General features: G+C 45.4%; 1 protein-coding gene across 1 annotated transcript; it reads left to right on the forward strand.

Moving 5' to 3' along the window:
- The first annotated feature begins 1,211 nt into the window (after positions 1-1,211).
- LOC129703282 (collagen alpha-3(IV) chain-like) lies at positions 1,212-21,842 on the forward strand. The gene is made up of 11 exons (XM_055645627.1): positions 1,212-1,945; positions 5,206-5,339; positions 6,759-6,828; positions 8,083-8,154; positions 12,900-13,013; positions 14,020-14,118; positions 14,391-14,597; positions 15,663-15,840; positions 16,620-16,734; positions 19,317-19,489; positions 20,623-21,842. Exons 1-11 carry the CDS (start codon positions 1,888-1,890, stop codon positions 20,696-20,698), a joined length of 1,296 nt encoding a protein of 431 aa, XP_055501602.1. The 5' UTR covers positions 1,212-1,887; the 3' UTR covers positions 20,699-21,842.
- The last annotated feature ends 650 nt before the right edge of the window (positions 21,843-22,492 follow it).

The raw sequence follows: 22,492 nt of genomic DNA on the forward strand, positions 1-22,492 counted from the left end.
CAAGAACAGGAAGGCCGATTATTATCTGAATGGTGTTAGGAAAAGGAGAACCTGGGTGTCCTAGTACATCAGTCACTGAAAGTAAGCATGCAGGTCCAGCAGACAGTGAAGAAAGGCATGCAGGTACAGCAGACCAGAAGTAAGGTTCAATGGTACTTTATTGTCACCTGTGCACTGCTCATGGAAATTATTTGTGCATAGATCACACATGCAAGAGTCACCATATTTTGGCGTCATTTACAAAAACTCCAGCATCCGGTCCACATACCTGATGGACTGAAGTGGCCCCAGTCCAGGTCAGGGGAAGTTGATGATAACATAGAAGAATGACAAAAATGGGGATTTTATGTAGGATTAACATAAATGGGTGGTTGGTGGTCAGTGCAGACTTTGCGGGATGAAGGCCTGGTTTTGTTTTGCATCTTTCTCTCTCTACGACTTTACAACTCAAAAACTCATTCATTTTATTTACGATACGATACAATAGAGCTTTATTTATCCTAGTGGGGAAATTGATCTGCCAACACGCAGATAAAACGCAAGATACATGAACAAGAATTAAAGTGACGAGTGGAATGGATTGGGGATGTGTAAGATTGGGGAGGGAGGGAGATTGGGGGTGTGGGAGGGGAGCCAGTCTACCCCACGACAGGGGAGGAGCTGCACAGTTTGATAGTCACAGGGAAAAAGGATCTCCTGTGGCGTTCTATACTGCATCTTGGTGGAACAAATCTGTTGCTGAAGGTGCTCATCAGGTTAACCAGTGTGTCATGGGGAGGGTGAGCTGTAGTGTCCAAGATGCTCCGCAGTTTGAAGAGTATCCTTTCCTCCAATACCATCTCACATGAATACAACTCCGCCCCCAGGACGGCCTTCCTGATGAGTTTGTTAATCCTGTTGGCATCCGCGACGACCACCCTGCTGCCCCAGCACATGACAGCGAAGAAGATGGCACTGGTTACCATCAATTGGTAGAACATCTGCAGCATCTTACTCCAGACGTTGAAGGAGCGGAGCCTTCTCAAAACGTACAGCCGGCCATGTCCATTCTTGTACAGGGCCTCAGCATTCCTGGTCCAGTCCAGTTTACTGTCCAGGTACACTCCAATGTATTTGTACTCCTTGGTAAACTGCACATCCAGACCATTGATGGAGACAGGGAACAGGGGTGTTCCTCTCTTCCTAACATCCACCACTATCTCCGTACAGTGGGCAATATCCAAGTACATTCTGGTAGCAGGTCTATCGATTTCTGCCATGTATTTGTAACGATGGAGGTTTCCAAGCGCACGATGGCAGAAAATTAATATACTTGTTATTCGTTATTTTTAGTTTAGAGATACAGCATGGAAACAGGCCCTTCAGCCCACCAAGTCCACGCCGACCTTCGATCACCTGTTCACACTAGTTCTATGTCATCGCACTTTCTCGTCCGCTCTCTACACACCAGGGGCAATTTCATAGAGGCCAATTAACTTCCGAACCAATATGTCTTTGGGATGTGGGAGGAAACCAGAGCACCCAGAGGAAACCCACGTGGTCACAGGGAGAACGTGGAAACTGTACACAAGACAGCACCCAAGGTCAGGATTGAACCGGGGGTCTCCGGCAATGGGAGGCAGCGGCTCTACCAGCTGCGCCACTGCGTCATCCTAAATGATATGGTCTGAAATACTCACTGTCAAAATGTGTTCAGGTGAGTATTCCCCAGCTAGATAACAAAATATCAGAAGTTATCATTGGTCTTAAATTCAAACAGGTGCCAAAGGAGACGTGGGCCCTCCTGGTGATGATAATGATGGGGGGCCTCCTGGTCCAGAAGGAGATCTAGGTCCCCAAGGCCCACGTGGACCTCCAGGTGAAACTGGCCCACCTGGTCCGACCGGGATGAGCATTCAAGGCCCCAAAGGAAACCAAGGTCCTCGTGGCACCCCTGGGCCAACAGGTAAACTTTAATTAACAATGAAATAACTTCTATTTAAAAGGCCTGAGAAAAGTTGAGCTTTACATACGTGTGGGTTTGGAGGTGAGATAAGAAAATATCAAAGTAAAACCCAAATCTAAGGTCAGCCTCCTCAAAGTCACATCCCTCAACTTGCAGTTTTAATGGAGGCATGCAGACGAGATGCAAACCATCTGTTTGAAGGCAGACGTTGGTCAATAAGGATACTTATTCTCATTTGAATATGAGGGAACAAAAGGATGTAGATTATGTACAGGCAGATAAGAGTTAAGAGCCTGCCCCACTTGCATGCGATTGCGTGCGTTTGGCGCGACCAAACGGAAGTGGAGTTCGCGCTAAGTTCGCGAGTGACGTAATTTGCGACTGAATTTGGGCGTCGCATGGCCACGCCGGTGACATCTTCGCGCAACGCCACGCGCTAGGCGTACGCCGTCAAGACGCTGCGTATGACATCAAGAAGCTGCGTACGACCGCAATGCGCCAGCGTGCCGACAGGCCGTTGGCGCGCAAAGATTTTGGCCACTGCAAGAATATCAGAGCCCCGCGCGATGTCGGGACCATCTCCGCACAACTCCGCCCTTCTAAGCGGGACCGGCCCCGTGCAGCCAAACGGTGCCCGTACGCCTCAAGCGGCCACGAGGTCGTGTAATTTGGGAGCCATGGTCGCGTAAGTGGGACAGGCCCTTTAGTCTTGACATCGTGTTCGGCACAGACATAGCGGCCCGAAAGGCCTGGTCCTGTTCTATGTTCTATGTAACTCCCGTTGGGCATGTTTTTTGGATCTTGAGGATCCTGGCAGATCAAAAGGGCAATAGGGGAAGTATCCACAATGTTAACAACCTATAGCCCAAAAGGAACAGGATCTTTGTCCCAGGACCCAACAAGCTTTCATGGTGCTAGCTTCACATGTCCTTCATTGTCTTCCCATCCACCTCTATGTTGCTTTCTTACCCACAAGCCTCTGGTGAAGTGTTTCATCAACCAGCGATAGGTGAGACTTCTCAAGACAGGGCTCAGGAACTATGCATTGTTGCTAATGTACTTGCTTTTAAGACAACTTTATGTCCAATACGGTTTTATATATACGTATTTGAGTGAATAACAATGTTCCTGCTCACAATTATTTCAGTCAGTTTTCCATGTGTTACACATTTTGTATTTCTTTCGTCACTTCCTTTATGAAGCAGATAATTGACTTTGAATATGGAATAATTGGAGAAACGGGTCTAACCAAATTAACATAAGATAGACAGAAAGTGCTGGAGAAACTCAGTGGGTTTGACAGCATCTCAGGAGAAGTCTGAAGAAGGGTTCCGACCCAAAACAACACCTATTGTTTTTTTCCAGAGATGCTGTCTGACCACACTCAGTTATTCCAGCACGTTCTGTCTATCTTCGGTATAAACCAGCATCTGCTGTTCCTCCCTATATTAACCAAATTAACCATTGCAGCCCGGCCACCATGTTAAATAAATATTATATCAGATGACTCCTCAGCTAAGTGAATAAAACCATGGGCACTTCAGCACAAAGGTAAGCTATCCACATAGGGCCAGCTTTTGTATTCATATATTTGTGGATTCTTCTTCTATTGCCTTATTTGTGGCTAGCGATGACTGGTCCATGTTCACCGCTGACCTATAGAAAGTCTGCACTTGTATTGCATCCTCCTCCTCCTTATTACTTGTGCTCCCAAGCTAGTCTTAACCTCCATGGCAAGTCTACAGACATTGTGCACATCTGAAGAAGGATCCAAACCCAAAACGTCACCTAACCATGTTCTCCACGGATACTGCCTGACCTGCTAGGTTACCCCAACACTGTGTGCCTTTTTTTCAGCACATCAATGCTGCTTTGAGTGTCGGGGAGGGGAGGGGGGGGGGGTTAAGGAGGTAGTGGTGGCTAGAATAAGTCCCGCCAACAAGTTGTTAAAAACTTTGAATGCTTCTGAATGTGAAACAATCAGAAAATATTCTACAACTACCAAATTTAATATGTAGAAAGATTAAAAAATTAAAACCTTAATGTAAACCAAATGTAAATGAACTATAACTTACCTTTGGAATTTCCACAATATCTTTTCCACTATGTATTATCTAATGTTGGCGTGCTTTCTTGAAAGATTTTAAGACAACTAAACTGACAGCTGTTTCAGGTCTTTGTATTGAAATCCCAAGTTGATGTTCTTCTTGCGTATGGCGTGCACAACCTAAAGTTGTAGGACAACTTGTTCTATTTGGTCTTATTTGATTGTGCATGCCAGGTTGATTGCATTCGTCGAAACAGGGCGGGCCACGTGAAGGTTGCAATCTCCCACCCCAAGTTGCTGTCCCAAGTTACACAAATATTTGCGAGTTCCAATACTAGTTTCCTGCAAAGCTCAGGCTAATACTGCCTTCGTAGGATTTTAAAGGGCTTCAACAACTTTCTCGACTATCTTTACCTCAGTTTTACACTTGCATGCACACTTTGAAAATGGTGCCAAAACATGGCGCCTCTTGCATGCGGGCTCAGTGGACTATTTCTGTACACTTGCTAAGCGATTATCTGGGATATGGCAATATTCTACTGGACTTTATATGAGAAAGAATGTCACCATATTAGCACTTCGCAAATGTGACAATTGGTTTACAAAAAAGAACCACAAAGTAAAGGGCCTGTCCCACTTGGCCGCCATTAGCGCGTCACGCAGATGGTGCGCGAAGATTTTGTACATCACAAAATCTTGCGACGTCACTGCCTATGTCATCACGCACCATGCGCGCGTCGTGCGTCGTGACACGTAAATGATGTCGCGCAAATGACGGCCACATGGGACAGGCCCTTAACTCAGAAGGTCAGGCAGCATCTCTGGAGAACATGTGGTGGCATTTAGGGCCAGGACACTTCTTCAGACGGGGTTATCTAAAATTAGTCTGAAGAAGGGTCCCAACCCAAAACATCACCTTTCCATGTTCTTCAGATATGCTACCAGACCCACTGAGTTACTCCAGCATCCTGTGTCATTTTATTCAAGATATTATATTTCAACCCGATTGCTTTTAGAATGTAATAAAATAAAATTGCAGATGCTGGTTTATACCAAAGGTAGACACAAAGTGCTGGTGTAACATAGCGGGTCAGGCAGCATCCCTGGAGAAAATGGATAGGTGACCTTTTGAGTTGGAACCCTTCTAGAAATTGGTTTTAGAACCTGATTTCTAATGAGTGAATATGACCATGGTTCTTCCTTCTATCTTCAGGTAACCGTGGGCCGAAAGGATTGCGCGGTGAATCAGGACGGGGCAATCTAAAAGGAGATAGGGGCACATGTGGTGTCCCAGGAATTCCTGGCAATCCAGGTGACAGAGGTGACACGGGTCCTCCAGGACAACCGGTGAGAAGTTTGCAATATCATCTGTGTTCTTGACACTCTCTTTTTGTCATGAAAGAAAGATAGAGAGTGAGAAGGGAAAGTTTTAAGCTGAGAGGGGAAACGTTTAATGTGAGAGGGGAAAGATTTAATAGGGACCCGAGGGGTAACGTTGGTGGGTATATGGAACAAGCTACAAAAAGGAGGTAGTTGTGGCAGGTACGGTGACAACATTTAAAAGACAGTTGTAGAAACAAGGAACTGCAAATGCTGATTTACAAAAAAAGACCGAAAGCCTCTCAGCGGGAGTAATTCAGCGGGTCAGGCAGCATCCCTGGAGAACATGGTTAGGTGACGTTTTGGGTCGGGACCCTTCTTCTGCCAGGTCACAGTTGAAAGGCATTTGAACAGGTCCAAGGATAGGAACGATTTAGAGGGATATGGGTAAAACGCAGGCAGGTGGCTAAAGGGCCTAAGACTATATGACTTCATAAGCAGTTAGGCCAAAGGGCCTGTCTCCATGCTGTATGACTTTGGTATGACATGCTGTAAGGCAGAGATAATTATTTCAGCCTGTTGTAAGTAAGGATGCAGGGGAGGGAATGGCTTTGACTTTTGGAATACATCCACCTCTCAAAGCAATGTTGACATTACGATGAGGCACGATTGTAATCATGCCTAGGGTAGTCGGACATTGAATCTAATTGTGGAAGGTAACACGTGTGATATGCCTACTTGTCTGATATGTGCTGGAGGTGTTTGAGACTCATAGAACATAGAAGGGAACAGCACAGGAACATGCGGGTTTAATTTAGTTTAGTTTAGAGATGCAGCACGGAAACAAGCCTTTCATAAACCTTTAAACTTTGACCTTCTCACCTTTAAGCAGCATCCCAGCATTTACACTCTCAGCTGTTTTTACCACATTCTATTGAGGTTGAATGTTTAAGGCTAGTATGTGTGATGAATGTGGAATAATCTAAAGAAGGTGTAGTCTATAGCCCACGTACATTTGAAAGTGCAGATTAACAAAGTCCTGTTGTAGACACAAGAAACTGCAGATGCTGGAATCTGGAGCACCAAGGAGTCTGCTGGATGAACTCAGCGGGTCAAGCAGTATCTGTGGGGAGGGGGTAAGGAAATGTCAAAGATTCAGGTTGAAATCCTACATCAGGAGAGAAGATAGCCAGAGAAAAGTGAAGGGGGTAATGGTGAGACGGGGGATTAGATCAACTCCCCCCCTCTCCACTCACCACAGTGAGTCCCGTTGCAGGGTCGCGGCCCGAAACGTCAACCATTCCCTTCCCCCACAGATGCTGCCGACCTGCTGAGCTCCTCCTGAGAATTTCCTCGTGTACACCATGGGCGTGCAACTGATCTGCCCACCACCGGTAGCAACAGTTTATTCACTATTTTGATTAATCTCTCCTGTCAATTCTACAGGGAACCCCTGGTGCCTCAGTTCCAGGTCCGAAAGGTCACCGTGGTGACACTGGTACTCCCGGGTTCCCAGGTAATGTGACAAGAATATTTATCTTTCCTGATCTAAGAAATATTATTGTAATGTTTTATGAATGTGGCAAACGCAGACAAAATTTGCGAAATCAGATTTTGAAACATTGGCAAAGAATGCAAGAATGTGAATAAATCTGACCACTCCATGGGAAATTTATTTTCACCTTAGGATGACAAGAGCAGAATGTTTGCCACTTGTAGAGACTATTGATGTTAACTTGCTGGGATTGCTTTTATTCATTCACGAGACGCTGGCAGCACTGGCAAGGCCAGCTTGTATTATCCATCCTAGTCCCATTGCCATTTGAACTGGGTGGCATGCCAGGCCATTTCACATGCTACATTCTTGGCTAAGATCAACTTGGTGAACAAGCTGAGCATTTCCTGAGTCCATTTGCTAAAATTTAATATTATTTCCAGTGTATTATTTAATTGATGCCAGTTCATTATTTAACACCCCACCCTCTATCTCTCCTTTTCACTCTCTTTCTCTTTTTCTCACTCTCTCTCTCTCTCTCTCTCTCTCTCTCTCCTCCCCACTCTCTGTCTCTCCCTCTCCCCCTTCTCTCTCTCTCCCTCCCCCCCCCTCCCCCTCCCTCTCTCTCTCTCTCTCTCTCTCTCTCTCTCTCTCTTCTCTCTCTCTCTCGTTCTCTTTCTCTCGTTCTCTTTCTCTCGTTCTCTTTCTCTCGTTCTCTCGTTCTCTTTCTCTCGTTCTCTCGTTCTCTTTCTCTCGTTCTCTCGTTCTCTCGTTCTCTTTCTCTCGTTCTCTCGTTCTCTCTCTCTCTTTCTCTCTCTCTCTTTCTCTCTCTTTCTCTCTCTCTCCAGAAGCTTGTGCTGGACATCATTGTCACAGTGCAGGAGGTCACAGACTGATAGTTCAGAGTGGGATAGGGATAACCATCCTCTCACCAACTGCAGAGTGGTCCTGACCCATCTACCTCAATGGAGACCTTCAAACTATCTTTAATTGGATGTTACTGGACTGTATCTTGCACTAAACGTTATACCCTTTATCCTGTATCTGTACACCGTGGATGGATTGATTGTAATCATGTATAGTCTTTTCACTGACAGGATAGCACGGGATTGAATAGATGTTCACGGTACCTAAACACAGGACAATAATAATAAACTACACTAAACTAAATGGCTAGCAACAGGTGTCTCTTCTGGTGGAATAGTTGGACCAAACAGCCTATTTCTTTGTTGTATTTTCTTTGTAATTCTAAGTTCAATAATCTTTCTGCTGCAGGTACACAAGGTGACAAAGGATCCCAGGGGCAGGTGGGAAATGCTGGTCCACCAGGACAGGTTGGAGAGCCAGGTAACTTTATAGATCAATGAATTTGAAGAGTTGGGGGAGATAATTAAAGTGACTGAGTCTTCAACTGAAATAGCTTGCAAGATAGTTTTGGGGCTGAATTGTATGGTGCTGGAATTAGGCAGGGGAGCTACGATGCAGCCTAACCCATGGCAGTCCTTCAATACGGGCACTGGGTCAGCTTTGTTCATTGCCTGCTCATTTATGTGCATGCTGTTGATTGACTTACTGTCTCAGCATGGAGTGGTCAGGTCAGGGCAGGTGCAGGTGCAGCAAGCTCCAGTTGAAGCTAGTCCATGCTTCTCAAAGGAAGGGGCCTTGGGGCTGGGCGGGTGTTGGCTGGAATTCTGCACATTATTCTCACCCGGGACAAACAGGCTAATACTGCAACCTCAGACAGAGCAAGCTCCAAGATTTTCCATACTGTCCCAGAGACCCTGGTGAAGAAATTCTTCTTCTTCTTCTTGCGTATGGCATGCACAGCTTAAAGTTGTAGGACAACTTATTCCATTTGATCTTATTTGATTGTGCACGCCAGGTTGATTGCATTAGTTGCAACAGGGCGGACCACATGCAGGTTGCAATCTCCCACCCCGTGAAGAAATTCTGAATAGGAGACATGTCCTCTATCTGGAGGGATTTGCGATTCCATATTCTTTATTACTTTACAACATGGAAAGTGGCCATTTGGCCCATCAAGTCTATGATGGCACACAAAGCAATCCTATCCCCACTAATTCCCCCTTATTTCCCTGACTCTCAATCTGAAGAAGGGTTTCGACCCATAACATCGCCTTTTCCTTTGCTCCAGAGATGCTGCCTGACCCCCTGAGTTACTCCAGCATTTTCTGTCTATCGCTGATCCCACATGTCTTCTGATTTACAAGCTGCTGGTGATGTAAACTGGCTCCTCTCTTTTTCCTCTGCACAACTCTGTCCTGGTGCGTTTTGTCCTTTCAGATAGCTTTGATGTGCATTCTGAATAGGCACAAGAAAAGACCATAAAGGTGAAGGCATAATGTTACAACTTAACTCTCCTGGCTACCAACTCCAATACTGCCCTGGCATTCTGGTCAAACCTTTTAGATGACTTTCCAGAGATTACTGGCTGATGAGAGAATAACACAGGGCGTTTTCCTGAAGGAAACATTCTGCTGGAAAAGAAGGCTGATGGGTCTGGTGGCTTATGAGACCTGGTGCTTTGATGGGCACTACATGGACGAGACAAGTACCAACTTTGCATAAGACTTTGTGCCGAACTTTTCAGTGTGGAAACTGAGGGAAACTTTATGTAAACTTGTGGTCTCAAAGACAGACACTCAGTATTGCAGTACTAGCAGAAAATTGTGCAGGTTTTATTTGGTGCCTCGGTTGAGAATGCAGTCAGTTCTTTTTGAATAAAGAGACCCAGGGACCGCTCGTAGCAAACAGTAAGCGCCTCTAGTTCCAGCCTGAACGATCGCAGTGCATGAAAGTCTATGACCGAGCCTGAAGAAGGGTCTCGACCCAAAATGTCATCCATTTTCCATCATGCATTCGGGTGGGCGGCGCGACTCTTGTCAGCAGCGGCCTCTGCAGCCCGTCCGCGTTTTATTATTTTCTGTCTATGTTTTTATGTAGTTTTTGTTATTTTTTGTTGGGGTGTGTGTGTGGGGGGGGGTGGGGGTGGGGTGGGAGGGAGGGGGAAACTTTTAAATCTCTCCCTGCACGGGAGACCCGACCTTTTCTCGTCGGGTCTCCGTTATCGTTGGGGCTGCAAGGAGGAGCGGCCTCCAACAGGAAGAGACCGGGGACTCTGGTGCCGACGACTCACCGTCGCCGTCGCGGGGCTGGCCAAGTCCGGAGCGGGTGGAGCGGTGGAGGAGCGCTGCTGCTGCTGCTGCTGCGGCCCGACCGGAGAGTCGGAGGCTTCAACTGCAGGTCTGCGGACGGCGGCACCGGGAGCCCGCGGGTCCCTGGAGGGAGACCGCTTTTCAGGGCTCTCGCAACGGCGACTTCTCCCGCCCGAGTTGCGGGGTCGAAGAGCTCCTGGAGCGGGGCCTAACATCACCGCCCCGCGTGGCTTGGAATGGCCGCGGGACTCTGCGAGCGCACGCCGGGGGCTCTAACACCAAGACCCGGTGTGCGACCTCGCACCACCCGGCGTGGCTTTAATGGCCGCGGGACAATTGCCATCGCCAGCCGGGGGCTTTGACTTTGACTCTGACATCGGGGGGGTGGGAGAGTGCAGTGGAGAGATAAGTTTATTTGGCCTTCCATCACAGCGATGTGATGGATGTTTATGTAAATTATGTTGTGTCTTGGGTCTATTTGTTTGTAATGTATGGCTGCAGAAACGTCATTTCGTTTGGACCTCAAGGGGTCCAAATGACAATTAAATGTATCTTGTATCTTGAAAAAAAAAAAAAAAATTCCTTCTCTCCGGAGATGCTGCCTGTCCTGCTGAGTCACTCCAGCATTTTGTATCTACCCCATATTCAACTTCATATGTTCATAAGCGTTAGGAGCAGAATGAGACCATTCGGCCCATCAAGTCTACACCACCATTCAATCGTGACTATCTGTCTCTCTCTCTCTCAACCCCATTCTAATGCCTTCTCATAACCCCGGACAGCCATACTAATCAAGAATCTATCAATCTCCACCTTAAAAATATCCATTGACTTGGCCTCCACAGCTGTCCCCATAATCCCTGACACCCATACTAGAGTCATGGTCATAGAGTGATACATTGTGGAAACAGGCCCCTCGGCCCAACATGCCCGCACCGGCCAACAATGTCCCAGCTACACTAGCCCCACTTGCCTGTGCTTGGTCCATATCCCTCCAACTCAGTCCTATCCATGTACCTGTCTACCTCTTGCAACTTGTTCCCTGCACCCTTTGTGTGAAAAAGCTACCCCTCGGATTCCTATTAAATCTTTTTCAATTTACTCCTTAGTTCCCGAAACACCTCCAGGGATCCACATGATCCCAGATGCCCACACCTGTCTCATGCATTCTTCTTGTTTTTGACCAACGCCTCAATTTCCCACATCAGTCAAGCTTCCTTACATTTGCCTGCTTTGCCTTCCACTCTAACGGTGACGTACATATCCTTTCCCCTCAAATAACCTGCTCCAGTCAACTTGAGCGAGGCCTTCTCTCATGCACTCAAAGTTGGCCTTACCCCAGTTGAGCATTTGAACGCGTGGACCCTCTCGTCCCAATTCCTTTTGAGGAATTGCACCCCATGTAAACCCTTCACACTATGAATTTCCTAGTCTATATTGGGAAAGTTAAAATCCTCTACTACAACAACCTTCTTTGACCAGCAGCTGTCTGCAATCTCCTGGCATATTTGTTCTTCAAATTCCCATTGACTATTCGGGGGTCTGTAGTACACCCCCAACAAGGTGACCATCCCTTTCTTGTTCCTCAGCTCCACCCATATAGTCTCACCAGACGAACCGTCCGTAATGTCACCTCGGATCACTGCCGTGACATCCTCCTTGACCATCAATGCAACCCTCCTCTTTTTCCCTCACCCCCGTCTCTCGTGAAGCTCCTGTACCCGGAACATTAAGCTGCCAGTCCTGCCCCTCCCATAACCAGGTTTCAGTCATGGCTACAAAGTCCCAGTCGCTCGTACCTATGCATGCCCTAAGCCGATCTGCCTTAGCCGTCATGCCCCTTGCATTAAAATACGTGCAGTTGAAATCAACCCTCCTTCCTTGCTCTCCGCCTTTCACCTGCCTGTTCTGCCCACTAACCTTTCCCACACCACCCTCCATACCCAATTCTAGCCTCTCACGTGCCTCAGTCTTGTAGGAGATCCCACCCCCCCGGCCATTCTAGTTTAAACCCTGCCCGCTAGGATGTTTGTCCCCCTCCAGTTAAGGTGCAACCCGTCAATTTTGTACTGGTCGCCCCAGCCCCAGAAGAGATCCCAGTGATCCAGAAATCAAAACCCCTGCCCCCTGCACCAACTCCTCAGCCACGCATTCATTTCCCCTATCTTCCTGTTCTTACCCTCACTAGCACGAGGTACTGGAAGCTATCCTGAGATCACTACCCTGGAGGTCTGGCTTTTCAGTCTTTTACCCAATTCCGTAAACTCGTGATGCAGAACCTCCTTCCTCTTCCTACCTATGTGGTTTGTGCCAACTTGCACAACAACCTCCGACTGCTCCCCTCCCTCGCGAGGATGCCGCCTCACTCATCCAAAATGACAGCACCAAATGTAACAAGCACAGACAGCTATCTCCACGGGAGCGAGGTGATCTACCTTGCCCTGCTCACCGTTCTTGTGCCCACCTCAGGTAACTGCACACATTAACATCCACCTGGCTCCTGATCACAACTGACCCAGTGCCCACACAACAGGGGCATTTACAGGCTTCTGTCAGTGACCAGCAATAAGGCAATGACCGTAGACTCTTTTGAGCTTTTCAATTGTTGAAATTCTTTCTAACATGTTAAGTAAAAGTATATATTTGTTTCAGTAAACTGCATTTTTTCAGTGATCAACGTCTACTCCATCTCAATTGATTAAGGCTACATTCTGGTTCATTGGCAATGAAAACAATATTTAGAATTTATGCTTGAGTGTCTTCCAAGGAGATTCAGGTCTATGTATTCCTCCAAATGGTGTCTGAGTACAGTAATATATGGGCATCTCCTTGAACAAAGCTATAATTATAACAATGTACTTGTGTCTCTTTCAAATTGTTTCTGCTTTTCCTTTAAACGCCTTTGTTATCTCTTAGGTCCACCAGGGCCACCTACCGTCACCATAAAGGGTGACCAAGGATTGCCAGGTTTGCCAGGGCCTGACGGAGGATGTGGGAGTCCAGGATCTCCTGGCTCACCTGGACACATTGGTACGTTCGAAACGCAAAGAAATGTCGTTAAATTCCACTGCAGTGTCTTTCATGTTTAATTTTTTCACCACAAGCGACATAGTAGTAACATGGTTTGCAAATGTACAATGTGGTGGAAATCACATATTCTACCATTTAGAACATAGAACATAAGGCCCTTCAGCCCACCATGTGCCAAACGTGTGCTGTCCAATGCCCCAGCATCTCTCCTGTGATTGGGCAACCGGAACTGCAGGGAATACTCCAAATGCAGCTTAACCAAAGTTCTATAATGTTGCAACATGACTCCCTCACTCGTAAACTCAATCCCCAACCATTGACAGCAAGCATACTATTTACCACTTTATCTACTTGTGTTGCCACTATCACGGACCTCTATGTCGATGCTCTTAAGGGTCCTGCTAATAACAGTCCACTTTAGCCTTATATTGGACTTCACAAAGTTCAATCTCACATTTGCCTGGATTAAACTCCATCTGTCCATATCTGTATCCAGGATCTATATCCCGCTGTATCCTATGACAGCTGCACTGTCCGCAACTCCAACAATTTTGGTGTCGCCTGCAAACTTACTAACCAACCCATCTGCATTTTCATCTAAGTCACTTATATATAATCACAAACAGAACACCACTGTGGAACATCACTGGCCACTGACATCCAGACAGCATGACAGCTGGGGAGGGGGTGGTTTGGGTGGGCCAAGGAATTGCTGAGGATGCAGTCTCTGCAAATGACAGAAAGGGGAGGGGATGGGTAGATGTTGGGATTACATCTGCCCACAATATTTAATATGTAAAGAATATGTGATTCTGTTTGGTTGTTTGTCTTTTTGCCGTGAGCATTGCCACTTTTCATTTCACGGCACACCTCGTATGTGTATGTGAGGAATAAACTTGACTTGACTTGACATTGGACGTGGCTCCATAATTTTGTGCCTATCTTTGTAAAACAACGCCTGCAGTTCCTTGTTTCTAAACCTTTTCCTGTGTTGGTTCATGTATAGGAAAACCAGGCCCATCTGGACCATTTGGTCTCAATGGGCTTCCTGGAGCTATAGGTCACCCAGGACCACGTGGATCCCCTGGATTTGATGGACCGACAGGTAAATAAGGCAACCACTTCAAATAGTTCTTGATAAACCCTCACAGATTGTTTCTATTACTGTGGAAGGGGTTGGTAAATGCAGTGACATGTCCTTTCATCTTATCTTTATTACATTGCATTCATTTTATGTGATGATATCTTTTAAAGCATATGCCATAACATGTTTGTTAACACTCATAAGTAGATCAATAGGCTGAAATCAAAGCTACAAATGCAGTTTTGGTTGAGACAACATCAAATGGAAAAAATTGTATTTTTGCTTAACATTAGGATCAAAGGGGTCTCCAGGTGCAAAAGGAAAGCAAGGAGTTAAAGGATCTTCAGGACCATCGACATCAGTTATCCAAGGTTTCGTCTATACAAGACACAGTCAATCGAGAGACATACCTCTGTGCCCAGGTGGCACCAAACAGCTACATATTGGCTACTCTCTCCTCTTTGTGCAAGGCAACAGACGTGCATATGGGCAAGATTTAGGTATGCAAACCCATTCTAGAAGCCGTTTCTGAAAAATGTAATTGATTTAAACATGATTGTTGCAGATGAGTTTCATAGTATTTGAGGTTCAGTATAGGGCGGCACGGTGGCGCAGCCAGAGCACCAGAGATCCGGGTTTGATCCTTACTACAGGTGCTGTCTGCATGGAGTTTGTACGTTCTCCCTGTGACCACGTTGGTTTTCTCCAGGTGCTCCGGTTTCTTCCCACACTCCAAAGACTTACAGGTTTGTAGGTCAAATTGTCTCTAGTGTGTAGGATAGTGCTAGTATACGGGGTGATCACGAGTCGGCACAAACTCAGTGGGCTGAAGGGCCTGTTCCATGCTGTATCACTAAAGTCTAAATTTAGAGGAAGCAAAAGTATTGTACTGCATCCGTATTATCATACCATTAGTATGGGACAAAAGGTATCATTTGCTCATTTGAGTCTGTGCTGATTCTTTCAATGTAATAGTCCAATTCCTGGCCTCTCTGTAATGTGTGTGTGTTTGACCTTTGGGGTGGAACTTGAACCCATAACCATTTATCGCAGCATTAAAAGTGAAAATGATTGAGCCACACAACAGGACACTGGTGCTGCTGTGTGATAAATGAAGTTCCCAGTTTATGTGCATTCATGAATAATGCTCATGTTTTAATATCCGTCAGCATTCCATGTGACATGTTAGTTCAGGTTTATCATTGCCGCATGTACCAAATGCAGTGAAAAGCGTTTTTTGCATGCTATCCAATCAATCCAGATACTATACAGAAATACAATCCGGCCAAACGTAAGTACCTTAGGTAGAGTGAAGGGAAAGATGCAGAGTGGAGAATATATTTCTCAGCATTCTAGCCGATCAGTTGCAGGGACAACAACAACACATGCATTTCATTCACTCCCAGCAAGAATTTCATAACCTCATTTGATCTCAAAGAAAACCACAATTCTCCATGGCATTTGGGAGGAGTACTTAAATATAATACACGGTGCACATATGCTAGAAATCCAGTCTAATTGATGCGCACTTCATCTTTGTGCTTCTTTATTTCTGTGGTTTGCAGGAACCGCTGGGAGTTGCTTGCCCAGGTTCAGCGTGATGCCTTTTTTGTTCTGTGATATAAATGATGTCTGCAATTATGCGTCACGAAATGATTATTCCTATTGGTTGTCAACTTCAAAACGAATGCCAATGGATATGGCTCCGATCAAAGGGCAAGAGCTGCAACCATTTATAAGCAGGTATTGCCTTCGAAAATGCATCTGTAATCCTCTGAAGGAATTTATGGATACCATCTGGAATTGCATGATTTAAAAATATGGCCCAGGGCCAGTGAGTTAACCGGTGAATTGGTTGAGCCCTTTAATCTGGGGAGTTCCAGATTCAATCCCGACAGGTGTAGAAAGCGAGCTGATTAGGGTAGCATTGTGGGGGTGGTTCTACAATTGGGCATCATGGATTTGATTAAGGGAGGGAAAACTTAGGGTGGCACGGTGACGTTGCGTAGAGTTGCTGCCTAACAGCGCCAGAGACCAGGCTTGATCCTGAAACCGGAGCACCTGGAGAAAATCAACGTGGTCACAGGGAGAAGGTACAAACTCCATGCAGACAGCACCTGTATAGAGTTTGCACACTCTCCCTGTAATCGCATGGGTTTTCTTCAGATGCTCCGGTTTCCTCCCACATCACAAAGACATGCAGGTTTGTAGGTTAATTCTGTAAGTTGTCCCTAGGGTGTGGGATAGAACTAGTGTACGAGTAATCGCTGGTCGACATGGACTTGGTGGGACAAAGGGTTTGTTTCACACTCTCAAAACTAAATTAGAATTCAGCTAATTTTCACAAACAAAATTTGAATTTGTTATTGATGTAAACCAAAGTAAAGAAATTGTACTAAATAATTGAACTAATACTACAATTTAAGTTGGGTGTTTCTGCTTTAAGGATAGCAGCATAAGGCCTTTTGGTGTTAAAGAGTGTCTAAAGATTTTTCTAACTCTTGTTGTGTCTCATTGTACAGATGTGTTGTTTGCGAAAGTCCAGCAATGGTCATAGCTGTGCACAGTCAAACTATTCAGATCCCACCCTGTCCAAGAGGCTGGAAATCAATGTGGATTGGCTACTCATTTGTAATGGTATGTACATAAATGAATACCGTGGCAACCATGGAGTCCATGCTTGGGAAGAGACTAAGACAAACGTTGGTTTCAACTCGTGCTTGTGATTTACAATTAGGGTTTGAGTGCGGCACAGTGGTGCAGCTGGTAGAGCTGCTGCCTCACAGAGCCAGAGACCAGGGTTCAATCTTGACCTTGACTGCTGTCTGTGTGGAGTTTGCACTTTCCCTTTGCGATCGCGTGGGTTTCTCCCGAGTGCTCCCCACATCCCAAAGTCGTGCAGGTTTGTAAGTTAATTGGTATCTGTAAATTTTCCCCAGTGTGTGGGGAGTGGATGTGAAAGTGGAATAACATTGAACTAGTATGAATGGCTGATCGATGGTTGGCGCTGATTCGGTGGGCTGAACGGGTTGTTTCCAGGTTGCATCTCGAAACTAAAAATCTAATTTATACTTTGCTAAGCTCAAATCAAGTCAAATTATTGTCTTATGCACCAGTACAGGGAAGTGCAGATACAATGAAAATTATACTTGCAGCATCATCACAAAGACTCAGACAAACAGACAAAAACAACTTATATATAATTAATATATACAATTTCTATAAGAAAGAAGACTGTAGGGAAAAAATAACAACTCATTGGTTCAATACACAAGAACAAGTCCATGGTCGTGCAAGGGGTGAACTGTTGTGTTCCAATGGCAAGGTAGGATTAGGGTTATATAGAGTCATACAATGTGGAAACAGGCCCTTCGGCCCAACTTTCCCACACCAGCCAACATTTCCCATCTACACTCGTCCCACCTGCCTGCATTTAGCGCATATCCCTCCAAACCAATCCGATCCATGTACCTGTCCTAATGTTTCTTAAATGTTGCAATAGTACCTGGTTCAACTACCTCCTCCAGCAGCTCGTTCCATACACCTACAATTATTTTTGTGAAAAAGTTACCCCTCAGGTACTTATTAAATCTTCCCTGAAACATCGCCCATTCCTTCTCTCCAGCGATGCTGCCTGTCCCGCTGCAGCTTTTTGTGTATATCTTCGGTTTAAACTAGCATCTGCAGTTCCTTCTTACACACTTCTCTGCACCCTTTCCAGCTTGACAACATCTTTCCTATAACATGGTGCCCAAAACTGAACACAATACTCTAAATACAGCCTTACCAACGTCTTATACAACTGCAACATGCCCTTCCATGTAGTTGTAGGAAAGTAGCTGTTCATGACCCTGTTGGTGTGGGACCTCAGGCCTCCATATCTCCAGCCCGATAGCAGTGAGATGGTACACCCTGCCTGATGGTACCATCCTAGTGGACTCATGGTAGATGATGGAAATCCTTAATAATAGATGCGGCCTTCTTCCGGTAGCACTTAGAAACATAGAAAATTAGAAATTAGGTGCAGCAGTAGGCCATTCAGCCCTTCGAGCCTGCACCGCCATTCAATATGATCATGGCTGATCATCCACTTCATGTAGATGCTTTTGATGGTGGGGAGAGCTGACACACTGGCTGAATCCACCACTCTACAGCCGATTGCATTGTTCAACATGATGTAGACAAATGCAGTAAAGGGCCTGTCCCACTTGGCGATTTGTTCGGTGACTGCCAGCATCATTGACGTATCAGGTCACCAAAAACATTTGCGGCTTGAAGACGTATATTTTCAAGTGTCGCAACATTTTTTTGTCACCGCTGGATTTTGAAATGTTCAAAATCTTTTGGCGACACTGATATGATGCTGGTATTCGCCGAAAAAATTGCCAAGTGGAACAGGCCCTTATATCTGCTGCAATTTTAAGCTGGGCACCAATTTTCTCGTTGACCCGTATGGATCAGGCTCTCAAGTTTCTCCTTGGTTCTCTCTTTGTGCAATCCAAGCACCTTCAGTAGATCTTTCACCCTGCTGATAGCCTTGGCCTTATAGCATAGTGGTGGGTGCCCACTATGTCACCGAACCCTACACAACAATATGAAAGTTGCTAAGTTTGACAACTTTCCTTATCGCTTAACTTTTTTCTGAAGTATGAAAGGTTTCAATTTTTCATCGGAGCTTTATCTCCCCCATGGTTAACAGTCTGCAAAATAAAGTAGAAAGTTATGCCCCTGTCCCACGTAGGAAACCTCAACTCAAAAGACTTTGCACCTCACCCAAGGTTTCCGGCGATTATTAAAAAAAAATTCAAAACCGGCCGCGACTAAAAATAGGTTGCCGTTTTAAAAATCGGTTATTTTTTAGTGAAAGCCGGTTGCGATGTTAGTTGAAGGTGGTTGCCGGAGGTTGCAGGTAGTGGCAGGTAAGACCTTCCACTACCTGCAACCTCCGGCAACCACCTTCAACTAGGCAACCACCTTCAACTAGCATGTTGAAGGTGGTTGCCTAGTCGCCTGTAATCGCCAAAAAAAATTCCTATGGGGGCCAGGCCCTTTAACCTTCTTCCCTGCTGAAGAAATGCAAGGCAACAAATACACAATGTCTCCCTCATCTATGTTCCTGTTTCCTGATTAGCTGCACCTCAATTCTGAAACTAATTCCCTAAACTGCTAATCTGTTGAATGTTTTAATGGAAATATGTTTCTCTCACTTCCTCCTCCAGCACAGAGGCTCAGGTGCTGAGGGGTCGGGTCAAGCTTTGGCTTCACCTGGATCGTGTTTGGAAGAATTTCGTGTGGCACCTTTTATTGAATGTCACGGGAGGGGGACGTGCAACTATTATGCAAACGCCTACAGTTTTTGGCTGGCAACGCTGGATCCCACACAAATGTTCAGGTATAAACACTGACCTTCGGAAAGATGCAGCGTGATTGCTAGATTTGAATGGAGTTTATTACCTGCTCTTTCCATGCCTATAATTGCATTCTGACCATCTGTTAATATATCTAGTTCATAAATTTTTGAGAATCTGATATTAATTCGGGCAGCACAGTGGTACAACGGGAGAGTTGCAGCCTTACAGCACCAGGGACCCGGGTTCAATTCTGACTGCAGGTGCTGTCTGTACGGAGTTTGAACATTGTCCCTGTGACCGTGTGGGTGTTCTCCGGGAGCACTGGTTTCCGCCCACACTCCAAAGACGTACAGCTTTGTAGGTTAATTAGCCTCGGATAGTTGTAAAATTGTTCCTAGTGTGTGTTAGGTTACTGATGTCCATTTGTTTGATGCCACAGTTTGCCTGTTCTGCAATTTGCCAGCCGACTACCTCTGCATAGGCACCAACTGCTTCACTGGTATGCAAGGGTATTCACCAATGTTGCCTATCTGAAGAGAGTGGGGAACAATGGACAAGTGTTCTGGAGTGTTGATCTGGGGAGACTTGTGCCTGGTCAATACAAAGAACATAGAACAGTACAGCACAGGAATGGGCCCTTCGGCCCACAATGTTTGTGCCGAGCATGATGCCAAGTTAAACTGATCTCAGTACTAGGAAGCCCACGGGTGTATTCCAACTGCTTGTGAAAATACGTAATCTGGAACTGAATTCAACAAAACATATTAATCATATTGCAGATGCTTAAAAAATAAGAGACTCTGTCTTTGTCAGTGCACAATTGACTCATGGATGTCGATTCAACCTTGCATAGACAGTCAAATGAAGCCAATTCAGTCAATCCATCGAATGTGTGCGCACACCATTCTGAAGTTCCACATGTACTCATAGCAGCAAAGGAACTTATATTCATTTAAATTATTGCAACCTCTTTACTGACAGAGAACAAAAGAGTAAAATAGAGAATGAAATGGGCTGGGAGAGAATTAATGTAAAAATGGGTACTTGCTGATTGGCGCAAACTTGATTATCTATATGGTCTCTTTCTCTGCGGTTTCTCTTTATGACACTATCAATAATAATTATAGGACCAACTTAGCTAAGCATATAGAAAATCTTTATGTTTATGTTACAGGAAACCCAGGCCACAAACATTAAAAGCAGGAGAATTACGATCAATAATAAGCCGGTGTCAAGTCTGTACAAAGTGAACGTGGACGTTAACGGATATAATGGTGCTCTTCCTGATATGTTTTGAATTGTGTATAAACAACTATGAAGATAATTGAATATGATTAATCCATGGTGCTGACTGGACTGTAACAAATATAACCAATAACTTGATGTTGGTAACACTTACAAAAAACATTCGCATCAGCCATGCGACCACCCAAAGGAAGGACACAGTTACTAAATTCTACAAAACCGCTGCCAGATTTTTGATTGTAGTAATAAATATTTTAACCGTATAATGGTGCTGGTGAAGACATCATAGATTTCTATGTCATAGATTAAAAATGTTGTGTTGGATATAGGTGGAACTATATCATGTGCTAATCCTTGTTGGTCAACTGAGAAATACAACAAATCATTGATTCTGTAAGCGTTTATTTAAAATTGTGTACCATATATATACATCTGACTCAAACCATAAAGAATGAAATGGGAGCAGTGAAACTATTGAACAGAGAGCATTTTATATTAGTGTTACACCTTGACAAGATATCATCTTCTATCTTTTAGTGCTGTGCATATTGAAGATGCATCCTGAAAAATGTTTACTATGAATCTGATGATTTTAGGGGTAGTTTTAACTTTGTTTTGCTAGATAGTTATAGTCATAGTCATACAGCCTGGAAACAGGCCCTTTGGCTCAACTTGCTCCCATGGGCCAACATGTCCCATCGACGCTAGTCCCACCTGCCTTGGTTTGGCCCATATCCCTCTGAACCTGTCCTACCCATGTACCTGTCGAAACATTTCTTAAACGTTGCGATAGTACCTGCCTCAACTGCCTCCTCCGGCAGCTCGTTCCATACACCCACTGTGTGAGAAAGTTACCCCTCAGGTTCCTGTGAAATCTTTCCCCCTTAACCTTAAACCTATGTCCCCAGGTTCATGATTCCCCTACTCTGGGCAAAAGACTCTGTGCATCTACCCAATCTATTCCTCTCATGATTTTTTACACCTCTGTGACAAGTAAGCGATTGTGAAGTGGCTGAAGTGTTTAAATTGTATGAGTTGCAACAATTCAATATACCAATCTTGTTTTGGTCTGGCAAAAAATTAATGGTTTAAATCATGCATGTACTTATGTTATCTACAATGAAAAAAATTGCTTTTAAAATTTAAAGATGTTCCTTATCATACTGCCAACATTCTAATTGTACGTGATTGAAGGGCACAAACAATCATGAGCCCATCAAGTCCTGGTAGTTCAATGCAATTCAAGTTTAATGAGGATTTTTACCCGATAAATGAATGATGAATGAAGGAGGAGGAAGAGAGGGGGGGGGAGAGGGAGTTGGAGAGGGAGGGAGAGGGGGGGTTGGAGAGAGGGGGGGGGGGGGGGAGAGAGGAGAGATGCCAGGGGAGGGGAGAGGAGGGCAGGGGAGGGGCAGAGAGTAGGGGGGGGAGAGGAAGAGAGGGGGGGAAGAGGAGGGTGGGGAGAGGGACCCGACCAGAGACAAACCCAAGAGCTCTAGCACAGGGCCCGACTTACTCGTTCTACACTCACAGCGTGTGGAACACAGGCCGCCGCAGTCTACAACTATGATCTTTGGTCTTCAGTCGATGGCCCGACTTTTGAATAACGGGGGGGGGGGGGGGGGGGGGGGGGGGGGGTGACATCACTCGCAGTGCGAGCAAGAAAGATCAGTCCAAAGATCTTATAGCTCTAAGATCTTTGGATCAGTCAGTCCTCCTCCTATGTTCATCTGTGGTCGGAGTCATAAACCCTCCTTGGTCACCGCTATGGATGGCCAGATGTACAGCCCCTCTCGTCG

This window comes from Leucoraja erinacea, chromosome 14 (genome assembly GCF_028641065.1).
Source record: "Leucoraja erinacea ecotype New England chromosome 14, Leri_hhj_1, whole genome shotgun sequence".
Classification (NCBI taxonomy): domain Eukaryota; kingdom Metazoa; phylum Chordata; class Chondrichthyes; order Rajiformes; family Rajidae; genus Leucoraja; species Leucoraja erinaceus.

Excerpts from the sequence above, each read along its gene's own strand:
- LOC129703282 (XM_055645627.1), top strand. The coding sequence starts at position 1,888 with ATGAGCATTCAAGGCCCCAAAGGAAACCAAGGTCCTCGTGGCACCCCT. Across the intron at positions 1,946-5,205 it reads TGGCACCCCTGGGCCAACAG|GTAACCGTGGGCCGAAAGGA; the intron begins GTAAACTTTAAT and ends TTCTATCTTCAG. Across the intron at positions 14,598-15,662 it reads TGCATATGGGCAAGATTTAG|GAACCGCTGGGAGTTGCTTG; the intron begins GTATGCAAACCC and ends TGTGGTTTGCAG.